Genomic DNA, 23,050 nt, shown 5'->3' on the forward strand with positions numbered 1-23,050 from the left:
TCCAATATCTTATCCAAATTGGATAGTCCGTCTTTGTTTGCCTTGAATGGCTTCTTCCGTTGACCGGGTTCGGGGCCGCTGAATCTGGCGTTGACTGCTATGTCGTGCGCTCCCTCATTACTATTGCCACGTTTGTGCTTATTGCGTGGTGGTTTCCCGTTGTCGTCTCGAACTTCGGAAGTGCCCGGGTCACTGGCACTGTTGCTTCTACGAGCGAGCCAGCTGTCTTCTCCTGCGCAAAAGTGGGTCATCAGAGCGGTAAGGGATGACATGGATTTTGGTTTTTCTTGACCGAGGTGGTGGGCGAGCCACTCGTCCCGAACACTGTGTTTAAAGGCCGCTAGGGCTTCCGCGTCCGGACAGTCTACGATTTGGTTCTTTTTAACTAAGAACCTAGTCCAGAGCCTTCTGGCTGACTCTCCGGGCTGTTGGATGATGTGACTTAAGTCATCGGCATCTGGTGGCCGGACATATGTACCTTGGAAGTCGTCGCGGAAAGCGTCTTCAGGTCCTCCCAGCTGCCGATAGAGTTTTCAGGCAGACTGTTTAACCAGCACCTTGCTGGTCCTCTGAGTTTTAGTGGGAGGTATTTGGTGGCATGAAGGTCGTCTCCGCGAGCCATGTGAATATGGAGAAGAAAATCCTCGATCCATACCGCGGGATCGGTTGTTCCATCATATGATTCGATATTCACGGGTCTAAACCTCTCTAGGAATTCATGCTTCATCACTTCATCAGTGAAGCAGAGTGGGTGTGCGACACCTCTATATTGGGCCACGTCACGACGTAGCTTAGATGGAGTCCGTCTGCAGTTTTCGGCCCGGGCATAACTAGACTTGTCACGTCCGAATAGGTAGCCGACGTCGCGTGTCGAGGCACGTCCTCGCGATCCATAGATCGACCTGGTGTCGTGCTCTACTATCCAGGTTCTGCCGAGGGTCGTATGTATGACCCCGAGCTGTTTTGTCTCTATTTTTTCTTTGGGGTGAGGCGGGCTGCTGTTCGGCTTGAGCTGCCGCTTTATCCCGACTGCATAGTGGTCGGTTAGCCGCATTTTCCTGACCGCCTGGTACAAGTGCTGGCGCCTCGTCATCGAACTAAGGTAGCAATCTGTGCTTTGGGCAACCCTTGGTTGTGTGCTTGGGGCCATATTCTTCGGCCACTAGGATGTCTATCCATCTATCCTTGAGAAGGTCTTGGTCAGCTTGAAGCTGCTGCTGTTTCTTTTTCAGGTTCCTTGCCGTGGCTAATAGCCGGCGTTTAAAGCGCTCCTGCTCAAGAGGTTCCTCAGGCACGATGAAATCCTCGTCGCCGAGGCTCTCCTCATCCTCGGAGAGCGGAAGATAATTACTGTCCTCCGAGTCTTCGTGTATGGCCTGTTCATGTGGGCTATCATGCCCGTCTTCCAGTTCATCCTGTTCGGATGTTGCCCCAACAGGGGCTTCATTGTCGTCGGCATCGTCTGGGGTGTTGTTTTCTCCGGTGTCGGTATTACTGTCTTTTGCGCGATGTGACTTAGAGCGGCGCCGCTGATGCCGACATCTGGGCTGTGTCTCAGGAGGTTTATCCTCAATTGGATCTTCTTTGTCATCGTCGTTAGTTTATTTAGGTGTATCCACCATGTATACATCGTATGAAGAAGTGACCGTCCCGCGTCCGGTGAGTGGTGGGTTTCGGCCCTGCTCTTCTTCGGTATCGCCGTCTATACCGTCAAAGTCTTCGGAGCCGTAATCGAGCATGTCGGCTAAGTCCTCGACAGTGGCTATGGAGTGGGTGGCGGGTGGGAAGCAAGATTCTCCATCATCAGCCCCTAGTTCGAACCGAACATAGTTCGACTGTGAGTCCCCCGCCAAGGACAGGTTTTTCAGTGAGTTTAGCATGTCGCCCAAAGGCGAGTGCTGGAAGATGTCTGCGGCGCTGAATTCGAAGATTGATAAACGATCAAGTTCGGCGTCCGCGGGCTCACATGGTTCAAAACTTACGGCCGGAGACAAGTCCGGAGTTCCGGTGGCATAGGTATCGTGTGAGATCAAGTCTATGTGCGGCTCCAACACCGGGGAATCTATGGCCTCCGTGACGGGGTTGAGCTTCCCGTCCTTGGATGGCGCAGTCTGCTCCGGATCTAAGGCCAGAGCAGTTATGGGAGCTGTCTCCTGGATGCAGTCCGATAACAGATTTAGGTCATGTCCCTCGGGGTGGCCAGGAGTGGTAGCCGCGGTCTCAAATCCGGCTAAGATCAAGTCCCCACAAATGTCCGCAACGTAGTTCAAGCTCCCAAATCTGACCTGATGGCCAGGGGTGTAGCTTTCGATCTGCTCCAGATGGCCAAGCGAGTTGGCCCGCAGAGCTAAGCCGCCAAACACGAAGATCTGTCCGGGGAGGAAAACTCCCCCTTGGGCAGCATCGTTGTAGATGGTTGAAGGAGCCATCGAACCTCTTGATGACAGCACAATGGAACTCTTAATGAAAGCACCAATGTCGGTGTCAAAACCGGCGGATCTCGGGTAGGGGGTCCCGAACTGTGCGTCTAAGGTTGATGGTAACGGGAGACAGGGGACACAATGTTTTACCCAGGTTTAGGCCCTCTCTATGGAGGTAATACCCTACGTCCTGCTTGATTGATCTTGATGAATATGAGTATTACAAGAGTTGATCTACCACTAGATCGTAATGGCTAAACCCTAGCGGCCTAGCTTGTATGGTTATGGTAATGTCCGTCCTCCGGACTAAATCCTGCGGTTTATATAGACACCGAGAGGATCTAGGGTTACACAAGGTCGATTACAAAGAAAGGAATCTACATATTTGATCGCCAAGCTTGCCTTCCACGCCAAGGATAGTCCCATCCGGACACGGGTGCAGACTTCGGTCTTCGTATCTTCACAGCCCATCAATCCGGCCCATGGCTAACAGGCAGGACGCCCGAGGACCCCTTAGTCCACGACTCCCTCACCGCCCTCTTATGACGAGCTCTGCATCTTCGGCTGTCTCTGCTACCCTAGCATCGCCGCCACTGCGCCTCATAAGCTTGCACCCCGCTCCGTCGCCTGCATCTTTCTCGGCTACCCACCTAACACTAAGGGCTACCGCTGCTACGATCATGTCTCCCATCGTGTTTTCACCTCCCGACATGTTTACCTTGATGAGAAGGTGTTTCCGTTTCAGCACCAGGTACCTCTCGTCGCCCCGTCGCCGCCGGCTGCCGCCAGCCCTTCGGCGACTCCGTCAGGTGGACGGCCTCGCTCGCCTCTCGGACCGCCTCCGGGCTTTGGCGGTCCTCGCATCGTGGGACGAGTTGCGTCTTGCGCCCCCACGCCGGCGCCTGCCCTCTTGGCCTCCTCGACCGACCACGCCCCCTCGGCCGGCGCCCCCCCCTTCACCCGCCGCCCCCGACTCGGGCGCCGCAGGCTCGGGCACCGCCGGCTCGGCCGCCTCGCCGGCCGTCACGCCAGTCGCCTCGGACGCCGCCTCACCGGCTGTTACGCCGGCCCCGTCGCCAGCCGCCTCGCCGGTCGCTCCCGTGTTGCCATCTGGCCCTGTCACACGGGCTAGAACCGGTGTTCACCGTCCGAGCCTGCGGTACTCGAGCGACGAGTACCTCCTCGCCGCCTCCACCGCAGAGTCGTCTTCTCTTCATGCGTCTGCTCGCGCAGCCCTCCATGATCCTCATTGGCTTGCGGCGATGCATGAAGAGTTCGACGCTCTCCAGCGGAACCGCACCTGGACACTGGTTCCCCGGCCTCCTCGCTCCAATGTCATCACCGGCAAGTGGGTCTTTCACCACAAGACCCGCTCGGATGGTACACTTGAGTGCTACAAGGCTCGTTGGGTGGTGCGTGGTTTTAGACAGCGCGCTGGAGTTGACTTCACTAAGACGTTTGCCCCAGTTGTTAAACCGGGCACGATCCGCACCGTCCTCCGGCTTGCGGTGTCCCGAGGTTGGCCAGTTCATCAGATGGATGTCTCCAACGCCTTCCTCCACGGCCATCTTGAGGAGCAGGTTTATTTTGAGCAGCCCACCGGTTTCGTCGACGCATCTCTTCCTGGCCATGTGTGTTTGTTGTCTCGGTCTCTCTACGGGCTCAAGCAAGCACCCCGCGCCTGGTACCAGCGGATCGCCGGGTTTCTTCTGACACTAGGCTTCAGCGTCAGTCGCTCGGATGCCTCACTGTTTGTCTATCACCACGGTGACACGACTGCATATTTGCTTCTCTACGTCGACGACATTATCCTGACGGCCTCCTCCACAGCTCTTCTTCAGCAGATTACTCTTCGGCTGCGTGACGAGTTTGCCATCAAGGACTTGGGTGCTCTACATTATTTCCTTGGCATTGAGGTTGTTCGGCAACCGGACGGCTTCCTTCATCAGCAGAAGTAGGCGCACGAGCTCCTTGAGCATGCTGGCATGCTCAACTGTCACCATGTTGCTACTCCTGTTGATACGAAGGCCAAGGTTTCTACTCTTGAGGGCTCGCCAGCGTCGGATGCTCCCTTCTATCGGTCTATAGTTGGTACTCTTCAGTATCTGACTCTCATCAGACCGCATTTCCAGTGTGCTGTTCAGCAGGTGTGTCTCCACATGCACGCCCCTCGTGACTCTCATTGGACTCTCGTGAAGCGGATCCTCCGTTACATTCGCGACACGATGACTCTTGGGCTCACCCTCACGGTGTCCACTTCTCTGGATATGATGGCCTACTCCGACGCGGACTGGGCTGGTTGCCCCGACACACGCCGGTCCACCTCTGGCTACTGCGTTTACCTCGGCCCTTCACTCGTCTCGTGGTCGTCCAAGCGACAACCCATGGTTTCGCGCTCTAGTGCGGAGGCTGAGTACCGAGCGGTGGCCAACGCTGTTGCCGAGTGCACCTGGCTACGACAGTTACTTTAGGAGTTGCATCACGACGTCTCCCAGGCTACAGTTGTCTACTGCGACAACGTCTCTGCGGTGTACCTCTCCGCCAACCCTGTCCATCATCGCCAGACTAAGCACATTGATATGGACATTCACTTTGTGCGCGAGCAGGTGGCCCTTGGACGTGTTCGGGTTCTTCATGTTCCGACTACACAACAGTTCACCGATGTGATGACGAAGGGACTGCCGACTTCCACCTTCGAGGAGTTTCATTCCAGTCTCTGCGTCACTGGCGCCGCTTCAACTGCGCGGGGGGGGGGGGTGTTGAGTATATGATGTACGTGTATATTGTGTATAGGGCCCACCTCCTGCTTCCTCTGTACAGTTGAGGTTGTGGCCCCCTCTGTACTCATATATACGTGCCTGGTGCTCCGATCAATGTATTACGATTGCACAGCCCATACTTGTCCTTCTACACTAAAGAAAAGATTGATATACACCTAACCTACAGTACGTACAGTTCGTCCACTTTGCGCCGTGGCACGTACCTGCTCCCGATGGCCGCCGCCGACCCAGTCCGCGACGGGCAGACGGCCCTCGCGCTCCGCCTCACCAACCACCTCACGGCCGCCGACGCGGACGTCGCCGCTAAGAACGTCGCGTTCTCGCTCGTCTCCATCCACGCTGGCCTCGCGTTGGTGGCCACGGGTGCGGGCGGCGCCATGCGGGCCCAGCTGCTCAACTTCCTCGGCGCGCCGACAGCGGACGGCCTCGCTGCCTTTGGTCGCCTCGTCGCCGATCGCGTCCTGGCCAACAAGGCGGGCTCCGGCGGGCCGCATGTGCTCTTCGGCGGCGGCGTCTGGATCGACGCCTCGCGCAACGGGCTCAAGGAGGCGTTCAAGGAGGTCGCCGCCAAGTCCTACAAGTCCGAGACCCGCACCGTCAGCTTCACCGATGAGGTTAGTAGAGGCGATTGTTTGTGCTCTGGAACCCTAACCTCCTACCCGAGCCAATTCTGTAGTAGAATTATATGGATCAATATTCGAGGCAAATATGTACTCCCTCCGTCTCAAAATATAAGAACGTTTTTAACACTAGCATAGTGTCAAAAACATTCTTATATTCTGGGACAGAGGAAGTAGTATAGTTAATATGGATCAATACGTACTCGAGGCAAACCTGTAGTAGAATTAATATGGATCTGTGGACAATCATGAACGAGATGTCGTTGAACATTCAGTTTGTCTAATTCACATCTAGATGTTTTTTAAGGATTTCACATTTAAGCTTCCACAAATATATAATGCAGCAAAAAGAAACGAAAAAATTAGGACAAAAAAACATACCACAAACAGATGTGACATAACTATGTCACATCTAGATGTGTCCTACACAAACCCTTGAACATTTTTCTCAACAGGACAAATCCTAACAAACAAGGCAACAATCTTCTATCTTATTTATTTTCCTTTTGAGAACATCTTCGAATTAACCTTAATCAAATCATTAGAAACAATCTTCTAAACTTAATTTTTCTTTGAGTACGTGTTCTAATTAATGTGAATCAGCTGGCCATTGGGTGAAAGAAACGTGTGTCTACAGTTTTATGTTAACTTCTGCGCATTTGATATAAACTGAAATCATATCGTTGGTTATTGTATGTTCAGCCGGAGGAAGCAGTGGAGACGATCAACCGCTGGGTGAAGAAGGCCACCAACAACCTCATCGACTCCATGATCTCACGCAGCGACATCACCGCCGACACCGACCTCGTGCTCGCCAATGCGGTCTACTTCAAGGGCAGCTGGCTCAATCCCTTCAACGTTTGCCACACGTCATTGGGCAAGTTCCACCGGCTCGACGGCAGCCACGTCGAGGCAGCGTTCACGTACGAGCTCAAAGACCATGTCCATCTCGTGCATGGACGGCTTCAAGGTACTCAAGCTCCCCTACGGCCCGGATGGGGAATATGAACCGGCGCCAGAGGGGCTTCCCTACAAGATTTACCGTGGCCCGCGGGCCACCTCTGTCAAGACGCCTCTGGGCGACGACGCCACCCAGTTCTCCATGTTTGTCTTCCTCCCGGACGAGCGCGACGGCATGGCCACCATGGTGGACGTGATCACCGCGGCACCTGGGTACCTCTACAGCGTCCTGTCCACGGAAACCAAGCTAGTCCAAATCAAGCTCCCCAAGTTCGAGGTGTCATTGGACTGGGACCTTGGGAGTGACCTCCGTCGGCTGGGCCTCACGCTGCCCTTCTCGCGGAAGGTGGACGACCTGCGAGGCATGTACAAGCAGGACGACGGGCCGCCGACCTTCCTGACCAAGATTGCGCACAAGGCGATCATCAAGGTGAATGAGGAAGGGACCGAGGCGGCTGCGGTCATGACGGCCTTGCGTGGCGGCGGACCAATGCCGGACCATGTGGAGTTCATCGCTGAACATCCGTTCACGTTCATCATGGAGGAGCGGTCAGGGGTGATCGTGTTCGCCGGCCACGTCCTCGTCCCTACCTGCAAGTGATCACGTCGAGATCCAAAGCGCAGACTATTTCTTTTTGCATACTGAACTTAAATAGACCGCATTACATTATTTCTGAAATCTGAATTGATGGTGATGGGTCCTTTTGCTCTGCTCCTTGCTTTTCTTTTTCTTCGTTGATGCTAGTAACTGGGGGTTACGTGTTAGGCAACAACATTACAGACCCAGCAAACACCGACTTGAATGGGGTAAACACAGGACGCCATTGGTACCCTTGCTTCACTACCTACTGACGGCGCCGTGGCAGTAGCTACTCCCTCCGTCTCATAACATAAGAGCGTTTTTGACACTGCACGAGGGAGTAGTTTGCAAGTTCGAAGAATTAAACAAGATGTTAGTGACAAGAAGAATGGAATTATCAAGTACTGTATGTTATAATGTTACTGATCTGGTTCAGCTTGTGCTAAGCGTTCAGTTTTTCATACGGTGTCAAAATAGTACTCCCTCGGTCTCATAATGTAAGATCTTTTTCTTGACTCTACTGCATACGCATTTGGCAGGCAACACTGCATTTGCAAATCCTAGCAGCTTGTTTGGCTACAATGGAGAATAGGGAATGGAAGTTTAGAGGTGGAATTTATCAGGACATTAGGCATGGGAAGTTGGTTCTTAGTCTCAAACCCATGTTTATTGTATGTTGGGAATTAGTAGGAGGAATTTAACATCCCACCTGAATTAATACGGAGAGAGCACGGAAGAGATATGTACTCCCTCCATTTTTATTTAGTCCGCGTATTAGTTTTGGTCAAAGTCAAGCTTTATAAACTTTAACAAAGTTTAGAAACAAAAATATTAACATATACAATAACAAATCAATACCATTAGATTTATTACCGAATGCACTTTCACATCATATAGATTTTTTATGATAAATATTTTTTTCTATAAACTTGATCAAATTTTACAAAGTTTGACTTTGTCAACTCTAATGTGCATAGTAAATAAAAACAGAGGGAGTAACAATCAGCCTTCTCAACTCCCCAACCTCCAATGAGACAATGGATTATGTCTCGTACCCCTCAAATTCTCATTTTGTGCCACTAATTCCCTCCAACCAAGCAAAGATATACGTGTAGTATAAGAAGGCAGAGTCGAAGATGTAAAAATCCAACAATGTTGGCACAGACAAAAACATATGAACTCAACAAACACAATACATTTTCAGAAGAAGAAAAAAACAGAGCAATCTACTCGTGGTGGGAGGTTAATAACAAAAATACAGTTTCATGACCAAAAAAATCCTGAAACATCCAGATAAAGAGTAAATACACAAAAATGAATGCGCAAATGTGCATTTACCTTGAAGGTGTATAGAGCATTAGAAGAAATACTGAAGTTGTGTGTCAAACAAAATAACAAAATTTGGAGCTCAACATACTCAAAAGAAAAAACTCAAAGCTATTGGATTCCGACATACGAGCCCCGACTGTAGGAACACGTGGGTCTTGGATCACCCATCACAACATGGACCATGTTGCGGTCAGCCATTGCAACATAGATCATGTTGCGGTCACCTTCAGTTTGCATAACGTCGCAAAACCCGTGGGCCTTTGGTCACCCATTGCAACATGGACCATGTTGCGGTCACCTCCAATTTGCATGACGTTGCAAAATACGTGTGACTTTTGTCACCCATTGCAACATGGACCATGTTGTGGTCACCTCTAGTTTGCAAGACATTTCAAAACACGTCCCCCCTCCCCTGCAAAACACCGCTCACACGTGGTCAAGGCACGTTGCCACCGCAAAATAAGCAATGTTGCAACGCCCAACGACCTCTGCAACCATCGTGCATCGATGAGCACCCAAGCGGCACTGACAAACGCGTGTGCGACTTCGACGAGATCCCGGTTGCAATACTAGCAACAGGCTTGTATTGCCCCCAAGCATCACTGGTTATTCTTCAAAGCACCGGCTCACTGAAGAGGATGGCGCTTCGGGGAGAAAGAGGCAACACTCCCAGATGGGAAGGGCCGCTTGGGGAGAGAAGAGCGGAGGGGATCGAAAGGAAAGCGGCGAAAGGCTTAGTTGGGCCGAGGAGATAAGATAGAAAGGGCATAAGCGATGTGTTTGTCCCACATAGACACATGGAGCAAGGGGAAGGCGACAGATGATACGTGAGAATCAATCAGTCTAAAAGAAAGCATTTTCCTAAAGTAATTCATTTTTTTTGTGTAGTTATGGGATGTATATGCGTTGGATGCTCGGAGCAAACCTACGGAATTCACTTCATATTATTTTTGAAGTATAGCATTCTGTTAACTTCAACCCAGAGGCCAGAAGTTATTGTCTTTATATGGTACAATATTCTGTCACATGCTTCATATGTTTTTTTGAATTACAAATCGAGAGCACTTTACATTTGCTTTAGCATTAGGTTCTCTAGTTATTTTATTTTATTTTATATGAAACACAGTACAGAAGCAGGGCCCAGGGCCTATTTACGCAGAAAGCCCAATCAGAAACAGCCCACGTAGGTAGCAGGCTCAGAATTATCTAACCCACACCAGCACTCGAGTATTATTATTAGCCTAAAAACAACAGAAAACAGCACTCGAGTCTCAGTCGTCGTCGCTGCAAGGAGAGAGAGAGGGGGGAGAGAATCTAGTGGTACCCCAATGGCGCAAATCATCGACGGCAAGGCCATCGCCGCCGAAATCAGGCGCGAGATCGGCGCCGAGGTCGCCGTGCTCTCGTCCGCCCACAGCATCGTGAGCCCCTATCTCGCCCGACGCCGCCGCTCGACCAATCGACCAGCTGTGGATTGGGATAATGTCCGTGACGCTGACTTTTTCCTTCTGTCGCAGGTGCCGGGGCTGGCGGTGGTGATCGTGGGGAACAGGAAGGACTCGCAGACGTACGTGCAGATGAAGCGCAAGGCCTGCGCCGAGGTCGGCATCCGCTCCTTCGACGTCGACCTCCCCGAGGACATCGCCGAGGCCACGCTCGTCGCCGAGGTCCACCGCCTCAACGCCGATCCCGCCGTCCACGGTATCCCCTCCGCAGTCAAATCGGATATACAGTAGTCTTCCTTTCGTGGTACTGGGAGAACATGAATGCTGTGTTTGGCACTGTGAGTCTCTCCTGTGTCAGACTGCTTGTGCCGTAGATGCAGTCATTCCTACCTGGTTCGTTCAGATGAATTTGGAGACGGTTAAATTCGGTCCTAGTTGCGCTCGAGATGGTGAGCCTTTGTGGAGGTGATGCCATTCGTTTACTGCTTGGGATTCCCTGGCCCGGATTTGCTCTACAGTTGAGTTAGTGTGAAAGAGTAGAGAAGTCTGATCCTGTTTATTCATGTACAGTTCAATCCTTTGCACTGGAACGTTGTTTACTGGGCGACACTCTGTTTTCAGGCGTCCTGGATCCCAAATTTTAGCCCGGAATGGCATCAGTTTTCACCATTATGTGTGTTTTCGTTCCCAATTTCTGAGAGATTTGCTTGATTGGGAATATAATTCTGAACTGGAACATTGTTTCACGGGGTGATACACTTTGGTTGTTCTTAAGTTGTTTCAGGCGTGCCGGAGCCCAAAATTTTGGCCCAGAATAGCATCAGTACTCATCATCTTGTGTGTTCTATTCCCCAGTTTCTGAGGGATTAACTTTGATTGGGAATGTAATTTTAAGTGGTCGCTTCACTGGATTAGGCATGGACTTTAGTTATTTCAAGTCACCTGTGAAGAGAATGACATGCCCTAGTTCACATCAGCACAATGACTACTATTTGGGGGAATTATTGCTTCGCTGATGGTTGGAATTTTCTGTTGGGCGTATGCTTGTAAATCATGCATTCATGTTAGTGCCTAGTTAGTTTTGTTCTCATGCTCTTGGGCCATAGGAGATTTGTTACCTGACTTCGATCACCATCTCTAGCTTCTGGCACAAGCCATCAGTTTCCTTAGAGAGCAAATATGAAGCTATAGGGCACAAAATGGAGCTTTAGTCGATCAGGTTTTCTTTTTGAAATGTGGTCTTAAATTTTCAGTTAAGTACTATTTTGATATGATTTACTTCGTTGCTAGAATGTTGCTTTGCTAGCTCTGGGCTCTACGCTTCTACAGTCTGATATTTGGAATTCTTATTCCTACATGTAGCAAAGCTTGTATACCTATTGAGTATTTCCTTTTGCACCAGGAATTCTTGTTCAGCTTCCATTGCCCAAGCATATCAACGAAGAAAATATCTTAAACCAGATCTCCATTGAGAAAGATGTCGACGGCTTTCATCCTTTGAACATTGGCAAGCTTGCAATGAAAGGCAGAGATCCACTGTTCGTACCTTGCACGCCAAAGGTATCGATTGCAGCACTTAAGCACGGCATTTCTCAACACTGGTTTGACTGCAGTTTTCATTTGTAACATCTTTGCCTTCGTGTCTTTGTTCACCTATATGAAGGGATGCATGGAGCTCCTGTCACGAAGTGGCGTCACTGTAAAAGGAAAACACGCAGTTGTGGTTGGGCGTAGCAACATCGTGGGTTTACCAGTATCCCTTCTCCTTCTGAAAGCGGACGCTACCGTGTCGATCGTGCATTCACGGACCCCAAATCCCGAAACAATTGTCCGTCAAGCAGACATTGTCATTGCAGCAGCTGGCCAGGCCATGATGGTACATTATTCTGCGGCGATAAGCCCACCCTATTTTATGGCGTTGCCTTAATTCTGACTGCTGTGTTCTCTTGGCTGTTAGATCAAGGGAGACTGGATCAAACCAGGCGCAGCGGTCATCGACGTCGGGACAAACTCCATCGACGACCCAACCAGGAAGTCTGGGTACAGACTCGTTGGCGATGTGGATTTCTCGGAGGCAAGCAAGGTCGCGGGTCACCTGACTCCGGTCCCTGGAGGCGTCGGGCCGATGACCGTGGCGATGTTGCTGAAGAACACGGTGGACGGCGCCAAGAGGGGTATAGTCAACTGATTTGCTGCGTGATTTGGTAATGTGGGGATGATGTTGTAACTGGGTGCCTAGACTAAAATCGGTTCCCCATTTTGTCATGTCTTGCGCTATTTCGAGATCAATAAACGACGCTCTGTCGCTCACCAGTTGGGGTGTCCCTTTTTTGGCAAACTAAAACCCTGCTTTGGCTGGCGCTCTACCCTACATACGCAGTCGCCGCTGGCGAGGCAGGGACGAAGCAAATCCAGGTGCGTTCGAGATAGAGTAGATGTGGCCTCTGAGCACCTCTCTGCTCAGCAACCACACACTGAAGCCTGAAGAAACCACGGGAGCTGATTAACCCCTTGCACGGGCACAAGGCACCGCACGTGGATAAGGCGATTTGGCGGTGGTGGCCGCCTGGCCGGCGGTATGTTCGGCTGGGGAAAAAGAAGGTGGGGTGTAGGTTGAAGAAGGGCTGCTGACCGTTGGATCTGTATCCGATGTCCCAAATGAATTGACCGGCCCTAAAACAATTTTCAATCAATTTACCTGTAGCCTATCCCCACTGTACCAAAATATAAGACGCTTTTTCAGTTCAATTTTAAATGCAAACACTACTACTGCCTCTGTACCAAAATATAAGAGCATCTCCAACAGTTGTGCGGCAGCACGGTGCGCTAATTTTTTTTTTTTGCAGCGCTGAAATAGTGTTTTTGCGCGCGGGAGGTTTACCATATGCACAAAAACAACTCGACGGCCCCACATGCAGTAACCCGTGCGCACAAGCCGGCACCCCAAACTTGCAACCCCGCAGCCCGCGTGCTTTGCTGGAGCGTTTTTCTTGGTCACGTGCTTGCTATATAGACATCTTTTCCAGCGCACGGTTTATATAGCACCTCTGTTGGAGATGTTCTAAGACGTTTTTGCAGCTTTTGCAGCTGCAAAAACATCTAATTTGCAGTCTAATATTTTGGTATGGAGGGAGTAGATCCGAAGCTATCTGTACTGTAAGTTTGGAATTCAGGGATTTTATTCCACCAAGCACTCAACATATAAGGCAACTGTTCAAACAATTTGTGATCATCAGTATTAAATCAAGGAGCCGCACCGTCTTGTGTACACATCTCAGCATCAGCAAAATGGATGCACAGCAAAACCAACAACGATGTATCGCCCAGTCACACATTCTACATCTTCCAAAGATTTCATCTCTAAGGGTTAGATAATCTCTGCTTCAGCACCTCAACGAAATCTTTCCTTGGAACCTCCTCTTCCTGGTTAGCCCTAATGTCCTTCAGTTTCACCTTCCCGTCCCTCAACTCGGACTCGCCGACCAGCACCATCCACGGGATGCATGTCTGCGTCGCATACTTTATGTGGTTCTGCACCCTGGTAGTGAGCTTGAACTCTGCCTTTATCCCAGCACTCCACAGCTCGTTCACAAGCTCGGCAGCCAATATGAGGTCCTTGCCCAGAATCGACACCAAAACCTCTGTCTCAGTGGCCCGGATCACCTGTGATTCAAGATCCAAGATCAGTTTTGCTACATTGCTGCAACAGCAACGTAACGACAGGGGCATTAAGAAATACCTGGTTCTTTTCTTTCTCCTGTTGCTCCATGATTGCGAAAACTCTTTCTATTCCAAGGCTGACGCCAACAGCAGGGACTTGCTTGTTGCTGAACATGCCGACAAGCTTGTCGTACCTGCCACCAGCAGCAATAGAGCCAACCTATAGAGAAACATTGTGAGCACAGGAATCAGCAAAAGATTGTTCGCTTAGTTAGGAAAGGTACTTGCCATGCTTAAACACGATGAAGAAAATTCAGATATAGATCATTGTACAGTAAGCCAAATAAAATGTACTCCCTCCGTCCCAAAATAAGTGTCTCAAAGTTGAGACACTTATTTTGGGGCAGAGGAAGTACATGAGAAAAAGGAAATGTAAAATATGCTTTGAGATCTCTGAATGAAATGGATCAAGCAATGGGTCTTAAAAAGGTGACTGATTGAAAGCACAGGAAATATAAAACAAAGCCCAAAGCATAATTAAAGTTTTCAGATATAAATCAATGTACAGTAAACCAATTGTAGTGTTACAGCAGACAAAAGGTAATGTAGAATATGCTTTCAGATGATAAATAAGATGGTACATGTCAGAAACCAGTATATCAAGTAACGAATCTTCAAATGGTGATTAATAGAAAACACTGGCAATACAAAACAATGCCTAGTATATAGAAATATGATTGCAAACAAACGACAAAGTGAGAACACAGGTAACAAGTGAGGCGCAGATGTGAATGAAGATTCCAAACCTGTGTAACGCCCTTGAACACAGCTTCATATATCACACCAGTGTAGTAATCAAGGCCTCTAGCAAGGCTTAAATCAAAACTTATCCTGTCAAGGGCATTCGCTTTTTCTAGAGCTTTGAATAATATCTCAAGCTCATTTAATGCAACAACAGATCCCTTGTTCTCCATGAACTTGCTGCCCTCCTTTCGCAACTCTAGCAAAACTTCTAGTGGAGGTCCTTTTGTCTTCACTAAACTGCCAATATTTTCAGCTGTTTCATTTGATACACCTTTCTCTTCCACCTAAGTCAGCGTAAGAACAATTAGGACTGCCAAATATATCAACATCAAGATTACATCAACAGATAAAAGCAAAAAAAAAGAAGTTTGGATGCTCACCAGTTCTTTTTTCACCTCTTCAAAGGTTAGTTTGTCTAGCTTGTCAATACTTGAGCAAACTGTTCTGAATTTCTCAGCAGGCACGCCACAGATCTCCAACATTCCATCAAGTAACTTTCTGTGATTTAACTTTATCTCATAGACGCCAATATCCAACTTATCCAGTAATTCAGTCAAAACTTTGACAACCTCGAAATCTGGTTCCATAGGCTCATATACTCCGGCAATGTCGAAGTCACACTGGTAGAATTCTCGATATCTTCCCTTTGATGGGTTGTCTCTCCTGTATACTTTGGCTATCTGGTATCTCTTGATGGCACTTATGTTATTCATGGCAACATAACGGGCAAATGGAACAGTCAGATCATAGCGCAACGAACAAAGCTCACCACCCTGCAGGTTATTTGATGGTAAGACTTCATTTAAAATATTACTAAGTGTGTAATATAAGGAATATACAGCGACAAAGGACTGACCAAATTGTTGAATACTAACAATTCCCCCTTAACCTTGTTTGAATAATTTATATAACAAACCAGCACATGATAACTAAACAAGTTCTGGTATCCTAGTGTGCTACACACTCCTACTAACGTTAAGTACAAAAAGACATAAAAACTTTACCTGATCAGCAAGGTCATATACCAACTTCGAGTCTTCACCATATTTGCCCATCAAGGTTTCTCTCAACTCGAATACAGGGGTATCAAGTGCAACACCACCGTGCATCTTAAATACACTTGTAATTATTGAAAACGCACGCTCCCTTATGGCCATTTGCTCTCTCCCAAAGTCACGTGTTCCCTAGCGAGAGTAAGGATAAGCATTTAGATAGAGAAATAGTAAAAAATTGACTGGTTATTTAGGATGTTTCTCAAATCAACTCAACAGAAACAATTGAAGCAGAAAGACAACATAAATGTAGCATCCACATGTGCAAACAAAATGATAATTACCTTGGGAATTTTAGGCAATCTTCCCACTTCATTGCTCTCAACAATCTCCTTGATTTTCTCCACAAGGGACTCCAATTTGGGGCACTTAGGATCAAACAACAGAGACAGCTCAATTCCCCAATCTGCAATCAACGCGGAATTCACACAAGGGACGGCTTTTCCATCTGCAGCATGCTCCCTAAGCAGAGCGAGAACAGCAGAACTTCCCTTCCCCAACGTTTTCTTCTTGCTTTTCCTGTCACCCTTCACTTTCTCCCCACCAGATTGTGCCTTCTCCGCTGAACTGCCAGCTTCATTCTTCCCACCAGCTTGAGGCTTCTCAATTGAACTGTCCATTTCAATCACAGCCATCGCCACAGCTGCCTCCCATGCAAGGAAGTCCCTAAACTTGAGCAAGTAGTTGTACACCCCCCTCAATACTGACACCGCATCTGAATCAACCATAACTTTATCGAGCATCCCCTTCAAATCATCAACATTAACGCCACCGGCAAGCTTCTCCCGGAGCTCGGCCTCAGCAATGCTCCCTGCACAGAACCTTGCGCGAGCGACGCTCTGTTTGCACATTGCATTCAGCGACCTAGCAAGCTGTGTTGCCAGTACCACCAAAGCCTCCTCCTTCCCCTCACCCGTTCCACTAGCATCCCTCTTCCCCAGCTTCACTGGAGCATTGAGCTCGACCCGCACCTTCTTGTGCAGTGCACGCACGGACTCGCGGAGAGCTCCGTTGACAGCAGGCACCTTGGCAAACATGGCCGCAGAGGCGCCTCCACCGTTGCCCACTAGCTTGGACCCCAATAAAAGCATCTTGATATCAGCGCCAACATCAGCCTCGTCCTTGTCGGAGAGGCCATCGCCGGACGCGGGCACGTCGAACGCCGTGGGGTCCCCACGCGCGGCCTCACATGACAGCGCCGCGATGGCGTCGGCGACGCGGGCAAGAGGGGTGGCGCAGCAGTCGATCAAGGCAGCGAAGGCGACGACCACCGGCGCGGACGCCGCGGCGACGGCGGCCTCGTCGCGAGTGGCGGGGGGCAGCGCCGCGGCGAGCTCGAGCGACCCGGCGAGGGCGTTGGCCGTCGCGGCGGTGACGAGGGCCGAGGAGGAATCATTCGCCGTGAGGAGGAGCTTGTTGAGAAGCACCGCCGCGGCCGCGCGGGACTCGTGCGGCGCCAAATCCAGGTCCCGGAGCGACCCAGGGGTCTCCTGCGGGGAGGGGGCGCGGCTGGAGAGCCTCTGGAGCGCGGAGGCGTCGATGACGGGACCGGCGACGCCGGCGGAGAGCGCGTAGACGGCGGCGGAGGTGAGGACGGCGCCCTTGCCCGCGAGCGTCACGGCGGCGGCGGCGGCGGCGGGAGTAGCCATGGTAGTGGAAAACCCTAGAGCAAGAGGGAAAAGGGACGGTGATCCAGTGGACGTGCTTGAATCAGATCAAAACTCAAAAACAAGCATACCGTATAGGAGTACAAAAATTGATGAATTCAACCTCCGAATATTTATGGGGCGTCAAAAAAGACGAAAGAAACAAGAAACGTGACCGCCAAGATTCTGCCGTTAAAAAGAGTGACCGCCAAGACACGCAGGAATTATCAGGTATACTGAATTGTCAAAATGTAAGACCAAAGTGGTAGTACAACATAAACAAATTTCAGGAAATTCAGACACAGTACTATTATTTCTCAGAAATATTAGTACAACGTATTGTCTCTTAAATTAATTATCTTGGTCATGAAATCGCTGGCACATATTATGTGTTACGCCTTGTGATTGTTAATCAGAGAATACAAAGGTAAACGGTGTTGAAAAATCAAATAATTAATGCAAAAAGTTTATACTCCCTCCAGTTTTTAAATACAATGTCACTATTATCTCTATTTTAAAGGTACTTGGTAGTCTCGTCTCACATCCCAGCACTCTTATGTTTCGCCTACGAGCATTTTATAAGACACGTCCTTTCGCTCAAGCGCAGCCAATTTAACCGGCTCATTTGATGTGTGCATTAACTCAATCAAATCAGCACTCTCCCAAAACAATGTCATGTATTAACTCATTCGAATCAAATCTTGAGAAAATCTCAACTAAATTCACACTTTCCTTGCCTTCCACTATTCATACATAAATCAAACCAAATCTTTCAAAAACATCAACTATAATCTAAGTTGGCCAGCCCACTTGATGCGTGTGCGTGTTTTTATTTTTAGAAATGTTTTGTTTTTTGTTTTTTTCTGTTTCATTTTTCTATGACCAATCTTTTTTTTTTTTGTGCTTGGCATACTATAACAATCTACACATAGGCCTATACACCATGGTAAGTTGGTAATGTCACTTCCATTCTGATTAAACCACCCTCTATCCCAACAATTTATTTAAATTGGTTTTTAGCCCAGTGATCTACTCCCTCTATCCTAAAATATAAGAACGTTTTTAACACTACACTAGTGTCAAAAACGTTCTTATATTATGGGACGGAGGAAGTACTTAATACAGTTTTTATCTACCCAAATATAGTAATGTTGTTATGAAAAGAATCAATCACGGTTAATCTCTAATCAATCTTTAAAGACAAAATCTATGAAAAGGAATCAATGTTTGATAACACTGAGCAACTTTTACTGAAAGGAATCAATGTTTGATTACATCGCCTCCATTCCGGTTAATTCGCCTCCACCTTTTTTTATTTCACCAATATATTTAACCAGATTTTAGCCAACGGTCTATTTAAACCGGTTTTATCTGCTAAATCAGATCAAATGTTTGGTATGTTTGGTAAGGAATAAATCATGGTCAATCTCTAATCAATTTCTAAAGACCAAATCTCTACTATTAATTTGTAATCAAATCAATTTTTTTGTATATTTGGTAACATCTGGGCAAGAATAAATCACGGGCAATCTCTAATCAATTTGTAAAGACAAATCTCTACTAAAGGCAGTTGATGAGTTGTATCGTGGTACATCGAATTCCCTCTCCCTCGATCCCCCTCCCCCTAAGTGTACCCTGTTGCCATCAGTAAGCGAAAAAAGAACGTTTCAACAAGAAGAAGAACCCCCCCCCCCCCCCCGCCGCGCATCCGCCCCCTTTCCCTCACCCCTCGGTTCAACGTTGTTGTCGCCACCGATTCAACGTTGTCGTTGACGACAAGGATAGATCAGCACAAGGAGGGAATCCAGTCCAATCCCTCTCTCCCCCTCCTCCTTGGTCATGGCTTCGACCACCACCGCCGGCCCGTGGTGATGAGGGGCGAACCTCGAGATGAGGGTCGGTCCGTTGTTGGCCCGATCTTTCACGACACAAAAATCCATCGCAGCAAGAACTCGTCGCATGTTTACAAAGATGCTCGCAAATCCCGCGGAAACAACACGCCAACCCCTCGATCCGAAGGAATAACGTGGATGAACTGTATCGGCTCAGCTTGTAATTTTCCTACACGTCGCGTCGTAGGAACTCACATGCCAGTAGAGATTGTTGACAAGATTCTCTAATCTCTCGATAATGGCCGACGGCCGAAACACATAATTGTGCCTAATTCATCTTAATATAACCTGCCTATTACATGGCCGCACCTAGGCTTTTATACCAGCCGGACCATCTAAAGAAACTTGAAAACCAAGGAAAATCATATCTCTACTCTCCCGGCTAAAAATTAAATAAAACAACTCCACGCACTTTGCCTAAACATAACTATAGGACTCTTAAGAAAATTGCCTTTTACAACTCGGCTGTTTTTATTTCCTAAGCAAACCATGACACGGTACATGTGTGTCATCTTCACAAAATAAGCTGATGGTGGGCCCTATCCGGTTTCCTTTAACGTGAGCTGTTTGATCCCTCGAAACATCGACGAACATGCTTCTTTCTCGGGTGGCCGTGACTGATGAAAGTAGTAGTCGACTAGGACTCTTCTCTGGCTGTTAGCAACGACCAAAACTCCTGCCTCATGTATACACGTACTCCTTCTAATCTCTGTCTGCTCTGATCAAAAGTGCGTATGAGCATTTTCTTGCATGCACGTACATGCACATCTCCCAAGGTAATGCATGCACGATCAACTTTCTCCTTTCCTCTTTGTTACGTGAGTGCATCTCTATCATATGGATGCACTAGACCGTAAAGGCGTGCGTTGCCATGCCCATCCATCCTAAAACAAATATATAGACATGTTAATGAAACTTATTAGACTTTGGAAACATTTGATAAAAATTGAACGATTCAAATTAAAAGCGTGTCGATATAAGTAGTGCGGCATAATTGTCAACCATTAGTTAGAATCGATCCACTAATGGCATAAATCCTTTGTGGTTTACTTTTTTCCTATATCAAATTCATCCAAAGAAATGAATGAAAAATAGACATAACAAAAAAATGTACAACATTCTATCTTCTGGAGGCTAGCCTTGTCTGATTTTTGAACATGATTCAACTGTCCAAGAGAAGTACTTTGGTGGAATATCCCCATAGAATTGGCTATCTTCCCAAATAAAATGGGCATGTTGCAGCAGGCACAGATGGTATTCAAAATCAGGACCCTTAGACGTGTACCGATCTTCCATCGGAGTTTTTTTACTAAAAAGATAGCACTTAAAGAGGCAGTCGTTGTACCTTTTTAACTCAATCTAGTAAATCAGTACCAGATCCCTCTTCACCAACGTAATCCTCAAATGTTCAATAATCAAAACAGTTCAAATTCTTGTAATAACTTGCAGTTTATTAGAAACATGATATATTATGTTACAAGGACAAAGAGCTTACACTACTGCGTGGAATCCACCAGACTCCCAAACCCTCCCACAAGATCAACTCGCATCCTCACCTAAACTCTGAAAATTGCACCATGAATTTTCATTATTTAAGTAATAATTAAACATCCCAATTCAGAAAGAGATAAAACATTATACTGTGGCAATAAAAGGTATTCGCTATAGTTTACAGACATTCCGTTTGTAGTTTCTTGATGGTATGATCATGTTCGTATGGAAACAAAGTAATTGCGCAAATAATGACAGAAACAACAAATTCTAGAGCAAGCAAAATCAAAAATAATGATGGAACCATCTTTATGTTTTTCAAAGATAAGAAAATGTAAATTACAACTTAAATTAATTATAACTAATTATCTGGTTCTAGTTTAAATACAGGTAATACAGAAATGCATACGATTGTGTCCCTTGAATGCCTTTTTTCATTCACAGTTGCAACTCATTCAAGAAACAGGAAGACAAACTTTTGATTCCCTTCCTTATTTCATTATCCCATCCTGTAAGTAAGAATGTGTAAAAGAAAAATAGAAAATAGACGATGTAAACAAAATACCATATTTGCAGAGAAAATTATATTATGAGCGTCTCCTGAAACCTGCTGAAACGCACATTTGAAGATCGATGAGGAGACTGAGATAACAAAGGAAAAAGCTCAATGAGTAGCAAGCAGCAGGGAAGAAAAAAGATGGGAGGAAAGTCAAGTGGACATAACGACGTGAGCTAACCGCTTTGCTTCTCTTCGTATCAATCCAAGGCGCTCTCCCCACTCCTAAACGACATAGGAAGCAGCAAGTAGGAGAGATAGAGAGGCTAGGGCGCTTGAGGAAGGAACGACAATGGCACTTGAGGAGGCTATGGCGGTGGCGGTGGCGGCGGCGGTGAGGAAGGAACGACAGACGCAACTTCATGAAAGAGAGGCAGGGGATGCAAAGTACGGGCCAGATACCATATGGGCTTGTATTTCAGCTAACACGGTTGGTTTGGCCCGATTAATGAGTGGACACCTAGGTCAGCCTGCAGAGCAGCGGCCCTGAGCCGGGCGGGCCGCGCGAGTAAGGACATGAAAAACAGGTAGAAGCTAGTCGACGCGCGGTAGATGGATCTGGAACGTCCAGTATTGCGATCCAACGGTCGAAAACGTCAAATCGCTGTGAGAACGTCGTAGCTCGCCCCGTTTTACTGTTTCTCAGTGTAACTTTCATAGGGGAAACATTGTGAGCGACCTGAATAACTACTGGGCTAATATTGCTGGTTATATCACGTGGGATCTTAGTTGGCCAGCCCAAGAGGTGCCCCACGACCCCCCCCCCCCCGGTTAACATCTGAAGGCAGTTGTTCCCCTTGTCCCTTACTATTGGCCTGCCAGGGCGGTGGCGATCGCTAGCTTGGTTAGAACACGAATTGGCTGATTTTTGTGATAAGAATGATGGTTGAGAGTGAGCGGGATGGGATTGGGGTTGGTCTGTTCAATTACGATCGTCTGAGCGGAATAATTCTCCTACTTTAGAAAATATAGCAAATTGCATTTCATTATAGATGGGGCATCAAATTAGCAAATTGCATGGGCAAGCGATTCATATTTTTTTATCAAGTTGTACAATTTTTTAGTTGGGATACAAGGGTAAATTCATTGGTTGGTTGCTTCAAGTGTTAATAATGAACACAGTGATGTATCAGTTTCATGCCCAACAATAGACATCGTATTTTTTGTGGTAATGCATGACATTCAACTGTATGTTACAATGTGGCAATGGATCTAGAGACATCGGACCTGCCTTCTTTGGCTCGGGGGTGTCATAGGCGGTGACGGCTCCCCCCCCAACCCCGTTGATGGTGGTGGCGGGTCAGCATGAACATAGGGGAAGAAGATCAGAGCAAAGAGCTTGACAAGTGGTGGGGGACTCCTCCTTGGCAGTTCCTAGGGAAGTATTGTGTGAAGGATAGAGGGTGTTGGAAATATTCCCTAGAGGCAATAATAAATTGGTAATTATTATATTTCCTTGTTTATGATAACTGTCTATTGTTCATGCTACAATCGTATTAACCGGAAACCATAATACATGTGTGAATACATATTCCCTCCGTTCCCAAATATTGTCTTTTTAGAAATTTCAACAAGTGACTACATACAAAGCAAAATGAGTGAATCTACACTCTAAAATATGTCTACATACATCCGTATGTTGTAGTCCATTTGAAATGCCTAGAAAGACAAATATTTGGGAACAGAGGGAGTAGATCACAACATGTCCCTAGTGAGCCTCTAGTTGACTAGCTCATTGATCAATAGATGGTTGTGCTTTCCTGACCATGGACATTGGATGTCGTTGATAACGGGATCACATCATTAGGAGAATGA

General features: G+C 47.7%; 2 protein-coding genes and 1 pseudogene across 2 annotated transcripts; 2 read left to right on the forward strand and 1 right to left on the reverse strand.

The window, feature by feature from the left end:
• Positions 1 to 5,412: 5,412 nt before the first annotated feature.
• LOC125532733 (serpin-ZXA-like) lies at positions 5,413 to 7,381 on the forward strand (annotated as a pseudogene).
• Positions 7,382 to 9,911: 2,530 nt separating this feature from the next.
• On the forward strand, positions 9,912 to 12,399 carry LOC125549690 (Amino acid dehydrogenase family protein). Its single transcript, XM_048712980.2, has 5 exons — positions 9,912 to 10,110; positions 10,207 to 10,390; positions 11,537 to 11,694; positions 11,798 to 12,010; positions 12,092 to 12,399. The coding sequence occupies exons 1-5, from the start codon at positions 10,018 to 10,020 to the stop codon at positions 12,320 to 12,322; spliced, it is 879 nt and encodes a 292-aa protein (XP_048568937.2). The 5' UTR covers positions 9,912 to 10,017; the 3' UTR covers positions 12,323 to 12,399.
• An 887-nt stretch (positions 12,400 to 13,286) lies between these two features.
• LOC125549674 (Class II aaRS and biotin synthetases superfamily protein) lies at positions 13,287 to 17,379 on the reverse strand. The gene is made up of 6 exons (XM_048712979.2): positions 15,935 to 17,379; positions 15,603 to 15,782; positions 14,979 to 15,371; positions 14,601 to 14,882; positions 13,874 to 14,014; positions 13,287 to 13,797 (listed from the first exon to the last, which is right to left on the reverse strand). Exons 1-6 carry the CDS (start codon positions 17,297 to 17,299, stop codon positions 13,495 to 13,497), a joined length of 2,664 nt encoding a protein of 887 aa, XP_048568936.1. The 5' UTR covers positions 17,300 to 17,379; the 3' UTR covers positions 13,287 to 13,494.
• Between the last annotated feature and the right edge of the window lie 5,671 nt (positions 17,380 to 23,050).

This window comes from Triticum urartu, chromosome 1A (assembly GCF_056163025.1).
Source record: "Triticum urartu cultivar PI428250 chromosome 1A, HENAU_Tu73, whole genome shotgun sequence".
Classification (NCBI taxonomy): Eukaryota; Viridiplantae; Streptophyta; class Magnoliopsida; order Poales; family Poaceae; genus Triticum; species Triticum urartu.